Source organism: Podarcis erhardii (assembly GCF_964252035.2).
Source record: "Podarcis erhardii genome assembly, chromosome: 5".
Lineage (NCBI taxonomy): Eukaryota > Metazoa > Chordata > Lepidosauria > Squamata > Lacertidae > Podarcis > Podarcis erhardii.
Genome location: NC_138509.1, coordinates 56,193,741 through 56,207,969, shown reverse-complemented (window position 1 = coordinate 56,207,969; position 14,229 = coordinate 56,193,741). Strand labels below are relative to the sequence as shown.

General features: G+C 41.1%; 1 protein-coding gene across 1 annotated transcript; it reads left to right on the top strand.

Annotated features, from left to right (window-relative positions):
- The first annotated feature begins 1,036 nt into the window (after positions 1 to 1,036).
- Positions 1,037 to 14,226, top strand: TAF5 (TATA-box binding protein associated factor 5). Its single transcript, XM_081863415.1, has 11 exons — positions 1,037 to 1,653; positions 2,864 to 3,098; positions 4,397 to 4,712; positions 5,390 to 5,553; positions 6,474 to 6,609; positions 7,667 to 7,787; positions 8,478 to 8,607; positions 9,906 to 10,070; positions 11,204 to 11,381; positions 11,793 to 11,970; positions 13,053 to 14,226. Exons 1-11 carry the CDS (start codon positions 1,080 to 1,082, stop codon positions 13,268 to 13,270), a joined length of 2,415 nt encoding a protein of 804 aa, XP_081719541.1. The 5' UTR covers positions 1,037 to 1,079; the 3' UTR covers positions 13,271 to 14,226.
- The last annotated feature ends 3 nt before the right edge of the window (positions 14,227 to 14,229 follow it).

Here is a 14,229-nt window from a genome sequence, read left to right as displayed (position 1 = left end):
AGTAGCACCTTAAAGACCAACTGAGTTAGTTCTAGGTATGAGCTTTCGTGTGCATGCACACTTCTTCAGATACCAGTATCTGAAGAAGTGTGCATGCACACGAAAGCTCATACCTATTCATTCAGTATCTGAAGAAGTGTGCATGCACACGAAAGCTCATACCTATTCATTCAGTATCTGAAGAAGTGTGCATGCACACGAAAGCTCATACCTATTCATTCAGTATCTGAAGAAGTGTGCATGCACACGAAAGCTCATACCTATTCATTCAGTATCTGAAGAAGTGTGCATGCACACGAAAGCTCATACCTATTCATTCAGTATCTGAAGAAGTGTGCATGCACACGAAAGCTCATACCTAGAACTAACTCAGTTGGTCTTTAAGGTGCTACTGGAAGGAATTTTTTTATTTAGTTTTGATTAGACAACTGAAATGGGTGCATAGTGAAATCATTCTGATGCCAGCGTTGGTGAAAGGGTCAGTATTTAGTGCTTGTACAACATCATTATTGTTACATATTTGACTTTTTGGTCACTCGCTACGAAAAATCTAGGCAATTTACAGAAGGGGATTATATAATATCCCGAGGTTCAGCTAAATAAATTTAAAAATAGCCAACCCGTTGTTTAGAATTGGCTTTTAAGTGTGTGAGGGTGCAGAAGACAGAAATACACCACCATTCGAGTTTCACAGAACTCTCTCTCAAAGACATCTCAGAATCCTGCTCACTGACAACTTAAAATGTGGTATACGTTACACTTTTCACCTGTTATATTTGTCATAGGATATATACAACTGGGGAATAGACCCCTCTGTACAAGCCGCACCTATAATCTCTTGTAAACTAGTAAACGGTCGCAGAATCATCGGGAGCATTTACCTGCGCTAGACAGTTCTCCTTTTATTTTACAGTACAGTATTCTATTTGAAATCATTTCCCTCCAGTGGAACAGGAAGTGCCGTAAAGCGCCGCCCTAATTGTCGCTAGCAGCCCTTGGCCTCACGGCTGGATACCGTGCCCTCACTGTCGCAAAGCCGCGGGCTGCCTGAGTTGGAGGCGAGGCTGTCGGGTTCCATTATGGCGGCTCTGCCGGAGGAGCCGGCCGAAGCAGTCACAGTGAAGCCGGACCCCGACGCGGGAGCGCCGCCGGCGCCACCCCCTCCTCCTCCCGCTCTCCCTCAGTCGCCGGCCGCAGCAGCGGGAGCGACGGCGGCAGCGGGAGTCGCTGCCGCTCCCTCTGCCCCCTCGGCCGCCGCTCCTCTGGCGGAAGGGGGCGAGCCGTTGGCGGCAGGAGCCGACGCGAAGCCGCCGGTGGCGCCCAGCCCTGCGCCGCCCGCTTCGCAGCTGCCCACCGACCGGCAGACGCTGCTGGCTGTGCTGCAGTTCCTGAGGCGCAGCAACCTCCGCGAGTCCGAGGAGATCCTCCGCAGGGAGGCCCGGCTGCTCGCCGACGAGGTCGCGGCGGATCCCGGCTCCTCGGCGCCCGGAGTCCAGGCGTCCCATGGCGGGGAAGGGCAGGAGCCCGGCGGCGGCGCCCCCGGCTCTGGGGATGTGCTGCTCAGTTCGGTCACCTTTGGCCAGAGCGGGGCCACCATCTCTCCGGGCGCTGCCGCGGCGCCTCCCGCAGTGGCCTTGGGGCCACCTGGGAAAGGTGAGCAAAGGGGTCGCTCGCAGGAGGGACCTTTCATATTTGCACTGGCTGCTTTGTGACAGCTGAGGTCAAAATCCAGTTTTTAAATTCGCATGCTGTTCTACGTTGTGGTCACCTAGTGCTATTGCACAGGATTCGTTCTGCGAATGGTAATGACTTGACCAATTTATCTGTTTAGGGAAGCTTTTAATGTTTGACAGACTATTGTATTTTAATATTTTGTTGGAAGCCGTTCAGAGGGGCTGGGGAAACCCATCCAGATGGGCAGGCTATAAATAAATAATTTATTTATTTATTATTATTATTATTATTATTATTATTATTATTATTATTATTATTATTATTTTGGAGTACATATTACTGTGCGGGAGGCAACGGAAGACAGGAGTGCCTGGCATTCTCTGGTCCATGGGGTCATGAAGAGTCGGACACGACTAAACGACTAAACAACAACGACATATTACTGTATACATTAACTTTTTTTTTGTTAATCGGCTTGCTCTTTGGGGGCACACCTATAAAGCTGTTGTTTATATTTTTATTCTCCCAAGCAATCAAAGTTAAAGTCTACAATAAAATTAGATTTAAAACCAAGCTGTTGTTTATATTTTTATTCTCCCAAGCAATCAAAGTTAAAGTCTACAATAAAACTAGATTTAAAACCACACATAATACAGAAGGAATACAAAGTGTAGGCTACAGCTTCAGTTTCAAAATAACTAGGTGAGAGACTTAGTTATCACCTTTTATAACTACATTTTGGGAAGTAGTATAATAGGAGGAATTGACGCCACTAATAGAATATTCTGTAGAGCAGAACTCCCATCAGCCTTAACTAGCATGACCAATGGCATGGGATGATAGGAGTTGTAGGTAAGGGGCTATACTGACTGCATAACCTGCTTATGAATGATATTTGATCCTGGATTGTAATAGTACAATTGAGCTTAGGGTATGATTGAATGATGTCAATTTTTCATGTAAACATTTAGTTGAAAAGAAATTTGTTGCAGCATGTTTCTTAGTCATTTTCTTCGTGTCATTACTTATTAAAAGTGATAAAAATGGCACTGCTGCTGTACATGAAAAATTATGCAGCAGTATAAAGGGGAAAGAGGTTAATGTCTCAAGAAGCTTACACAGTTTAGAGCTGAAATAGTTACACAGAGTGCAAACATTGATTTACCCTTTATATGTTAATGCCTTGCAGTTGGAGTCTTTGTGGAAGATCAGCCAGATGTAAGTGCAGTACTGTCTGCCTACAATCAGCAAGGAGACCCAGCGCTTTATGAAGAGTACTACAGTGGACTGAAACACTTCATTGAATGTGCTCTGGACTGTCATCGAGCTGAGTTATCGCAGCTTTTTTATCCTCTCTTTGTACATATGTACTTGGAGCTAGTCTACAATGGGCATGAAAATGAAGCAAAGTCCTTCTTTGAAAAGTAATACCATTTTGTTCATTTAGTCTCCATTTTCATGTTCTCACTATTAGCTAGATAAATCTATAAATTTGTTGGTTGCAGATGTTCTGAGTTAAAGTGTGTGAACTGGAAGTAGCGCCTGTAACATTTACGCTAAGGCAGGCATCCAGAGGAGGAACAAAATAATCCTGAGATGCTGAAATATTTTTAAGCCCCTCTCCTGTCAGTTAGGTCTTTCCTGCAAGTGTGGGCTACTGGATGCCTGCAACCACAAAATATATGCAATATTTTAGGAGGATATTTATAGATGCCATATAACATGACTTAAGACATTCCCAGTTATTACATAGATTATTGCGTTCCAATGACTAATTATTATTCTTATGAGGCAGCATTTGTTTATGTGTGTGCTAATTAAATGCCAGTGGTAGTGAGGTCTGTAAAGTTCTGAAACTTCTAGGCCTGAACCATTTGATAACATTGCTCATTTCAATGACTTAAGGGAGTTGAACCAATGAAATACTCTGCATTGTCTCCTGTTATGGGCAGCAAGCGAATATATACATGACCTCTTCAGAGGAAAATTACCTGTGCCCAAGGCTGGAAAATCCTAGGTATTTGGTACTTGAATTTCTAAACATTTATGTGGTTACTTAGGAATCTGAAATGTTTTTTCCAGCCTTGTCCGTTCTGGTTTTATGGGCTAATACAAAAGGCTGCTGCTTGTAAAAGCTAGCTATTTCTCACAGCATCTGTGCTTTAGAATTGTGGCTTTCTTCTGGTATAATGAACTATGTAGTAAGGGTTTACCTTGAAAGTCAAGTAGTTTATTAAATTACTGCTATTTCAAGATGTTCTGCTAGACTGACTGCACCAGCAATTGATTGAGAAAGATCTGGGACATTAAGGGTGACGTAGAATGATTACGCTTGCTTGTGCAACAGGACTTAGTTTTTCTTCTCCTCAGCCTCCAGAGCAGATTTTGGAGTGAGTGGGGGGAGACGGGCAGATGTAGACGAGGAAGAAGCTCTGTTGTGCAAGTGGACACCCACTTGCACTATGTTGGATCTCACCCTTAGATAATGAAAGAAATTACAAGATAAAAGCAGTTATGGGAGTGAAAAATTCAATTGAAATGAATTTTTAACATAACTATTGATAAAACATAATTTTTAGATACATTAAATATAAGATGGTGATAGTACATAGATGTCATGTGTGAATATAGAAAAATAAAAAATGCTAAAGATCACAGAACTTAAGTTGTTTAGACAGTTGTCCCTCTACACATCTTTTGTGTGATTCTAACCTTTTTCTAGGTTTCATGGAGATCAGGAGTGTTATTATCAAGATGACTTGCGTGTACTGTCAAGTTTAACCAAAAAAGAGCACATGAGAGGGAATGAGACAATGCTGGATTTTCGAACGAGCAAGTTTGTGCTGCGAATTTCCCGTGATTCTTATCAGCTATTGAAGAGACACCTTCAGGAGAAACAGAACAATCAGATCTGGAATATTGTTCAGGAACATCTTTACATTGATATCTTTGATGGAATGCCTCGCAGTAAACAACAGATTGATGCTATGGTGGGAAGTTTGGCAGGAGAGGCAAAACGGGAGGCTAATAAAGCAAAGGTATGAGGTTGATAAATACGTAACATCATGAACATTTTGTCAGGGATGTATAGGTTGTCAGTTCTATGAGAGTTCTTGGCTTCTGTAGATCTGCAGTTGCTTAACAGTGTATGCTTCTGGATAAGAAAGAATTAGCTAAGCACTCTTACATATCATTACTCCTGACTGCAGCTCCTTGTGCTAAACTGGATGTTGTTCTGGATAGATCTCCAGTTTTCCAAAGCAGTTTAAATTTATGTGCCCCTTACTTGCCAAAATGGCAAGTATCTCTCTGACCGTTGTCTTGGCATTAGAGATGACTTACATCGGATGTTTTCATATGTTCGGCCTTTGTTCAATATACGATACAGAAAGGCTAAGGAGTTACATTTGTCACTGACATCTGTGGCAGATTAGTGGTCCAGTTTACATGTCATGTTAAAGCACAGTTAAAACTTAACTATTGTTCCCACCCTCACCCCCCAATTACTTGAAAATTGCTGAGAATTTTGGTGGACCACTCTTCGTAGAGATGTATGTCTTAAATGAAAGCTGTTGTGGTCCACAGAGAAACATTCATATTTTTAAAAGTAATTGCATTGATCTAATAAAACTTATTATTCTGCTCTACCAGTTCTCTGTTTCATTAAACTTTTCTTTTTTTAATTACATGACTCTTTTCTTCTTTTGGCTTGTAGGTCTTTTTTGGCTTACTAAAAGAACCAGAAATTGAGTTGCCTTTGGATGATGAAGATGAAGAGGGGGAAAATGAGGAGGGCAAGCCAAAGAAGAAGAAGCCAAAAAAAGACAGCATGGGATCAAAAAGTAAAAAGCAAGATCCAAATGCTCCTCCACAGACTAGGTAATGCTGAAAGTAGAAACGTCTCAATTCATTTTCCATCTTGCTTCTTTAGTCTGCGCCAGTTCAGACTGAAGTGGGCAGCTGACATGGCTGAATAGAAAACTAGCTATCACAGAAAATGTCTCTACCTCGGTCTTTTACCTGACATCTAACTTTGTGTGTGGAAGGTTGGCTTTTTTTCCTTCTGCATGGAGGAGCATTCAGTCATATGAGCCCTCATGCACTCTGATGTGATACAGAGCAAAGGAAAGTTTACCATCTAGGAACTAGACTATAGTCAATATTTTGATAAGCATTTTCTCAGTTAATTTGATTCTTAAAAAATGTTTTGGAGGTTCTATTTCTATTAGGACAGGGGTCAGCAAACTTTTTCAGCAGGGGGCCAGTCCACTGTCCCTCATACCTTGTGGGGGGTCGGACTATATTTTTTGTGGGGGGGAATGAACAAATTCCTATGCCCCACAAATAACCTAGAGATGCATTTTAAATAAAATCACATATTCTACTCATGTAAAAACACACTGATTCCCAGACTGTCCGCGTGCCAGATTTAGAAGGCGATTGGGCCGGATCCAGCCCCTGGGCCTTAGTTTGCCTACCCATGTATTAGGAGATGCATTGCACTGATGTAAAAAGCTTGTATCATTTGAAGGAAAACCTTCCTCTATGAATATGGAGGTGTTCGTAAAAGTAACTTCCCTTATATTGTAAAAGAATTGGTAGAGTTATGATTTTCCTAATTTTGTCATCTTTTAGTTAATACTACCCAAGGAGCTTGTTCTCTGGGTTCTTTCCCCCTCAGGCATTCAAAAATTGAGTTATTTTTAGGCCTCTGTTCAGTCAGTGTGCAGGTGTGATTTCCTGGCATCAATGAATCTTTTGTTTCGTTTTTGGTTTTAAGTATGTTCTTCTGTATGCAGAATCCCGCTTCCTGAGCTAAAGGATTCGGATAAGTTGGACAAAATAATGAATATGAAAGAAGCCACTAAACGTGTACGTCTTGGTCCAGACTGCCTGCCTTCCATTTGTTTCTACACATTCCTTAATGCATACCAGGTCAGTTGTGGGATTGGTAGTGATACCAAAGTATGACATTAGACGGAGGGCAACTGGAGGTGGCTTTGCCAAAATGGCCTCAACCAAACGGGGGAGGCTTGGTGGGCTTAATCCTCCACTGCTTGTCTGCAGCGGTGGCTCCCCAGTTTCAGACCATTCTCTCCCTGCCCTACCTGCAGATGTTGAGGGTTAAACTTGGCATGCAAAACATATGCTGTATAATCCAGCCCTTCCCAGATACCTGTTCTATCAAATCTTGGCACAGTTTAAAAAATGGATTGTGCCCAGACTTTGCATGAGTGGGATGCTGCTTGCACAGTGTGGTTTTTCATCCTCTTTCCTCTGGCCCTCAGGACAGCTGTGGAAATAAGTGTTGTGGGCTGCAATGGGAGATGGAATCATAGGAAATTGGACAGAGACCACCTGCCTAATGCGGAGCCGGAAGGCCACTTGTTGTAGTCAGGATATAACACATAGTTAATACCAAAAATGTGGAAGTGCCTTGTGAAGGCTGCTTAAATAATAGGTGGCTGCAAATCTTTTACTTTTAATGATGGCTTGTTGTTGCCCCACATGAAGCAAGATTCCTTCCCTTCTCTGCTTTTCACTTATTGAACAAAACATGGGCAGGAAGGCTTTGTCTTACTTCAGGTTGGAAGGCAGAGATGGACAGCAAGGGAGTCTCACTATTTCAAGTGTCTCCAAATACTGGTGTAAAGTGGAAAATTAACCTCTTCCCCTTCTCTCAAGTCCTCTGCATTTCCAGAGGACTCAGGAGGGTTGGGTAAATGGTGACTACAAAAAATCAGTGCCAGCCAAAAGGTGGATCCTTTCTTTAAAAACAAAAAACTTCTGCCCAGATTTAGCAACATTTGCTTTACATTTTTTTTTAAAAAAAAATATGGCTATACAGTATAGTTAATTTTGTAATATGGTAATTCTCACCTCTGTGTTCAAAACTAATGGTAGATGGCCAATTCTCGGGGAACAACACTGTGTGGTGATTACATTCTCAGCCCACATAAAACTTCTTCAATGGTGATTTTTGCATGAACAGGGCCTTACAGCAGTGGACATTACAGATGACTCTAGCATGATCGTTGGAGGCTTTGCCGACTCCACTGTCAGAGTGTGGTCTGTGACACCCAAAAAGCTACGCAGTGTGAAATCAGCAGCAGGTAATCAGAATGAACTCTCGTCCTAATTTACACACTAACTGTTCTGATGGAGGATCACATGGAGGAAGGTTCCTCAGTTTAAATCCTTCCATTGGAATAGCAATCAAATTACCCAAATTAATACAAATTGTTTTTACATATAACTACTGACATCAGGGGAAAAACTATACATAAGGATCAATGCTCTATTTAGGGAAGATGTTGTGATACTTTGGAAATGAGACAATGTTTATTTTGTGTTATTGTACTTCCTTATTGTAGAGTACTGTCTTTTTGCTAAGGAAGATATGCTAATGCGAAGATTTTAAAAATCAAGTGGTTCCAGGAATGGAGCAGAAAATACAATTGAAAGTGTTCAGGCCTGTCAGCCTAGCAAAATGGTTGCCAGTGGTACTCTGGTATAAACATCACAGATTTCAGATTTCAATGAAGGCCTTTCCCAACCAGATGCCCATCAGATATTTGGGACTGTAGCTTGCTTCAGGCATAGCCAGCACATCTCTGTTGGCTGGAGCTGATGGAGGTTATAGACAAACACATTTTGAGGGCATCTTGGTCTGTATCATTGAAATTGACAGAAAATCATGATTTCGGCCATGGTGGTATTCTGATACAAAAAAGGCATTTGCACTTTGGCAAGCACTACTAGCGATCTACATGAAGATAAACTTTAGGGTTTTTTCTTTTCAGATCTCAGTCTCATAGATAAAGAATCAGATGATGTTTTAGAAAGGATCATGGATGAGAGAACAGCAAGTGAGTTGAAGATTTTATATGGTCACAGTGGACCTGTCTATGGTACCAGCTTCAGTCCTGATAGGTAAAACAATAGTTATTTGTGGGGGGATCTCTTAATACAGTATTCTTTAAGCAGAGTATCCACACTTACAAAAAGTATTTTTCTGGAGACTTTTGTACAATTTGAGTCTACCACCTCAGGATAGATGAATGAGACCTGATCCCATGGACTATGTAATTTATGTTGAGCATCAGAAGGAACCTCATGAGCTAGAAGCCTCAAACTGCTACAGGCGGTGACCATTTTAGGCATGTCCAGTTAACATGTGATTGCTGACATATGAGTCCTTTTGGACCTGGAAGAGAACGGAACGAGAGGTGTGGCATGCTTATGCAACCAAAGCATGCAGAGGCCAGGAACAGAACCCCCACACGAAATGTTCCGTCTGTACTAGCATATTTTTAATCTGAAGGTCCCATCCTTCAGATGAGCTATGTACAATATCAAAAAGCTTAGAATTGAAACAGTACTGCACAATTGTTGTTTACAAAAGTGCAGTGGGTTAAGCCAATGTCCACTTAATATCTATGAATCTCAAACCCACCTCTAGCTATAGTCTCTGAAATGTTTTTGTGTATTGGACAATGAAATATATACCTGTCAAAATAATGGTTTTATTTCTTTAAAGCATGATCAAGCTTTCTTAGATGCAGGAGGCTTTTCACATATTTTAAACTAGTAAATTATATATAATTATATATGGGGCAATAGATCTTCACATGCACATGAATAGATGAGTGTTCTATATTTCATATTGTATCACTGTTTTAAAAATATTGTATGGAAAACATGAATATGAAATAACTTCTAAGAAACAAGGGAGATAACATTCTGAGGAGCATGTTTTAAAGTGGGCAGCATCCCATGTTGCGTGAGTGGACTTCAGCTCCAATTGGGCTTCAGCTACCTTACCCTTCCCTCCAAAACCCCTCCATCATCTCTGGACAATCCTGTAATTCTCCAGAGCAGTTTGAGGGTGTGTGGAGGGTGGGGGCTACAGGCAATGTTGGATACAACCTGGTAGTTTATAATTTTGAGGTTATATTGTTAAATTTTAATTCTTAAAAACAAATCAGGCATCAGCCAAGCATCAAACAGTAACCAATCAGTGTGATGCCTAAGAGAATGTAAACATAAGAAATCCTTAGTTCCTGTGTCATCTCAGCTGTGATCTTATTCTTTTAGCTTCTTAAATGCAAAATGGGGATAATACTCTCCTGAAGTGTATTAAAAGCTTTGATGTCTTGAAATGTGTTATTGAGAGGTTTAAGATTGAGTATAGCTTAAAAATACCTTTTCTGATTTATTTTTTCTGTCAGGAACTACTTGCTATCATCTTCAGAGGATGGCACTATCAGACTGTGGAGCCTCTTAACCTTTTCTTGTCTAGTCGGATACAAAGGACACAACTACCCTATATGGGATACACAGTTCTCTCCCTATGGATATTACTTTATATCTGGAGGTCATGACAGAGTGGCTCGGTAAGAGTCAGCATGAGTTTCCCATCTCAATGTAAATCTGCAGTTCTGTCTTGTCAGTTGGTGACATCTCCTTGTTGCTGTCTGCTATATTTTAGGGCAAGGGTAGGGAACCTCTAACCCAAAGGCCAATCTTGGCCTGCGAGGTCCTTTCCCCCGAACAACACCCACTTGTATCTCAACAGATATCAGGGGGTGATGTCAGCTGATGAAGGGGGGGCAGGGTTCAATCCTGCAAGGATCTATTTTGCCACCGTGTTCCCTGTGGGGAACATGCTGGTGAAGCAGACTCCTTCAGCCAGTAGGACTGAACTCTTTGCTTATCAGCTGGTGAATGGAGAGTTCAGTCCTTATAGTTGTTGCTTTGCCAGTATGTTCCCAGCAGAATGGCACTGGTGAAGGAGACCCCTCCCCCTGCCTCAGATTAACTTTGATAGGTGAACCCACCTATCAGTCACCTGACATTAGATGATTGATGCCAAAGTTAACTTATTTTGTACATGGTATACGACCCTTCTCTTGCCAACCTAGCAGTTCGGAAGCACATCAAAGTGCAAGTAGATAAATAGGTACTACTCTGGTGGGAAGGTAAACGGTGTTTCCGTGCACTGCTCTGATTTGCCAGAAGCGGCTTAGTCATGCTGGCCACATGACCCGGACGAGCTGTACGCCGGCTCCCTTGGCCAATAAAGCGAGATGAGCGCCACAACCCCAGAGTTGGTCACGACTGGACCTAACGGTCAGGGATCCCTTTACCTTTGCCTATACGACCCTTATATAAGACGACCCCTACTTTTTAAAACCCAAAATTAAGACATCAGGTTTTGGGGAGGACAACATGCAAAAACACACACCCCATTGCATGTCTGGCCTGCTGTGCCAAAAAGGTACCTCATCCCTGTTCTAGGATATATCCTATAAGACATTTGACTAAAAATAGTACTAATTGCCATTTAGGGTTTTTTATACTAGAGGGAGAATTAAATTTGCCCCCCCCCACCCCCCATCTCTCTTGACTCTTCAGCTTAGTTTGGAGGCACTTGTGAAGCACACATTCCCTTGCCGTCAGGACATCAGCAGTCTTGTTATGTATTTCTTGTTTCGCATTTTTGAAATGTTCTTTGTACTGGTTTAAGCTTGTGGGCTACGGATCACTACCAGCCTTTGCGGATCTTTGCTGGCCATCTTGCTGATGTCACATCAACGCGTTTTCACCCAAACTCCAACTACATTGCTACAGGCTCAGCAGATAGGACTGTGCGGCTGTGGGATGTCCTGAATGGGAATTGTGTCAGAATTTTCACAGGACATAAGGTAAATTAATGTGAGATTAACACTGAAACACATTAGTTGCACAAAAATGGTAACAGAAGATGGCTGAAACCTTTGCACACAGTACTAGAAATTAGTTAAAAACTGACCTGTTGTTCAAAGTTTCCTTTTGAATAGATACTGTTTCTCCACAACCTATCTTTTAACTTCCCACTGGGAAGTAAGAGGTCACCTCAGAAGAGGTGGTGCAGTGCGCTCTGAAATGACATTATTTATTTGAAGGGTGCTTGCTAAGTAAAACAAGGCATACTGTTGACGGTTTTGTTTTTGGATTTTATATATAGGATTTTCTGTAGCTTTGAATTGTTATCATTTCTAGTGTAATTTACCTTGAGGCTTCTTGTAGAAGGTGATGCATAAGTGTTGTTGTTAATAGGCTTATTTTTGTTCCAGGGACCAGTTCATTCATTGGCATTTTCTCCTAACGGAAGATTCTTGGCAACTGGGGCAACAGATGGAAGAGTGCTTTTGTGGGATATTGGGCATGGTTTGATGGTTGGAGAATTAAAAGGACACACAGACACAGTCTACACACTCAGATTCAGTAGAGATGGAGAGATCTTAGCATCAGGTATTGAAGTCAATTTTGCTCTGTTTAGTGGAACAATACTATCATCTGGAATCATAGACTTGTCTCTATTTTGACATCTCAGTCTTCCATTTAGTGAGCAATTGTTAAAGCATATTCATTTAATACTTTAATTTGCTAGCATTGTCTGTTAACTAGAAAAACTGAACCTAAAGGACAAGATGGTGCCACACCCAACTTTCCATGTATAGAAGCAGACATGACTTGCAAATGGTGAGGGGAGGTATCGTGTACTGCACCTGTGGGAAGCCAGATAGCTTGGGGGCTGCAGGAGAGGCCGCATGGCGCACAGCTTTGTCCATAAACACACTGCTTCTACACTGCATCCCCCAGCATCCACCACCTGAGGCTAATAGGCCAGGCCCGAACTTCCTTTTATGCAATTATATACCTTTTGAAGCAAAGCTTTATGTATTTACCAAAGTGGCCATGCTAAATTCGAGCAGGCTTTGCAGAATACTTTAAATATTTTTCCCCTCAGAATTTGGCTTTTTTTTTTTAACCTATTATGAACAAGGAGTGGGTCTTTTTGAAAAAGTAAATGGGTTTAGAAGTTTTGCCTTCCTGCTTATTCATGCTCCCCCACTGTAATTTTATTAGCATCAGCCCCCAATCTATCCAGTGAACGGATTTCATACTATATAATACAAATATAACTTTATTATAATTCCATTTATTTTTTACTATTATGAGGGTTTCAGCTTATATCTTTTAAACTATAAATTGTGAGAGTGGGACCTGCATTTTCTGTCCTGTTACCAGAATTTTAGAAACATTGGGTCATATTCTACAGAGTCCATGCATGAGTGAAATGGGTTCCGACTCATGCATTAGGACTTCCTCTCCTCCCTGTAAGCAGGTTGAAGGATTTTTGAAAAGGCTTTATCTTTGAAAGGCTATTAACTACTACAGAGTACTTAGCAGTGAATATAAGAAGTGATTAGTAGTTTTGTAGATCCTCAGCTTGACGAATGGGTTGTGGTGTATAGCAGAAATTTTTCTTTATATTCAGAATTAAATGTTATGTCCTGTTAAATTAGAAGAGTTGTTTTCATTTTTCCTAGGTTCCATGGATAACACGGTAAAGCTATGGGATGCTGTGAAAGCCTTTGAGGACTTAGAAACAGATGATTTTACCACAGCCACTGGACATATAAACCTGCCTGAAAGCTCTCAAGACTTGCTGTTGGGTACATACATGTCCAAATCGACCCCTGTCACACATCTTCATTTTACCCGCAGAAATTTGCTTCTTGCCGCTGGAGCATACAGCCCTCAGTGAACTGCCAAACTACAAGACTTGATTGTACAAGTCTCATGTATATCTTAGAATAACTTGAATTAATGAAGACCACAATGTACATATTATACAAATGAACTGAACTTGTCTGCCAGAACAAATGGTGCAAACTGATGATGATTCAAGCCACACCTTCAGAAACTGCTATTTTAAACCCCACCCCAACCCCAGTGTTAGTGCTGAGACACTGACATCATAAAAATGGGGGAAGAAACATATAATGTGGTATGGCTTTTTAAAAGAAGTAAACAGTATGTGGGAATACCTTGCTTAACCTTGTCCACAAAATGACAACAGGCACTACAAAACTGTAGTGCCAGTTGCATAAAGCAAAGTTGTTTGAACAACAATTTAAAAGCACTTAGTTTGGCATTAACACAGGTTTAATAAGTACCCAAAATTTTCTTTCGGAATAAGGCTGGTTCATATAAGTTCTTCAAGAGTGGAATTTGTCTCTATGGAGCTGTTACTTCTTTATAAAGCTGTGAAGAGGCCTAAGTAGTTATCTGACTTATGTGAGTAACCTAGTTTCTTCAAAGCTGAAAAGCACAAATTGAACAAGATTGAACATTTCTAAAACTTCAATTACCAGTAAGCGGCATTTTACGAAATGCAAACAATACTTAAAACCTTTAAAACTGAATTTTTGCGTTCCTAACTATTTTGGATACAAAAAGTAGACCAACCTCCCACCACAAGAATCTTGATTCACCCCCCCTTAAGTATTTGCCAGGGGGAGAAATACTTTTTGAGCCCTTTCTATAATGACAAAGCATAAGTGTCATTTATGCTTTCTGTGAAAAATTGTGCCACAGCTATACACAATTTGTTGAAAACTAGTATGGATCCATTAGTTTAAAAACATACTGCCATGGTTTTGCATTATGTACAGTTTTATACTTTTGATATTTTATAATAAAATCTATTTTGTGCCTGTCTTT

Coding starts and splice junctions, on each gene's coding strand:
- TAF5 (XM_081863415.1), top strand. CDS start 1,080: ATGGCGGCTCTGCCGGAGGAGCCGGCCGAAGCAGTCACAGTGAAGCCG. Junction 4,713..5,389: donor GGGAGGCTAATAAAGCAAAG/GTATGAGGTTGA, acceptor TTTGGCTTGTAG/GTCTTTTTTGGCTTACTAAA. Junction 11,971..13,052: donor TGGAGAGATCTTAGCATCAG/GTATTGAAGTCA, acceptor CATTTTTCCTAG/GTTCCATGGATAACACGGTA.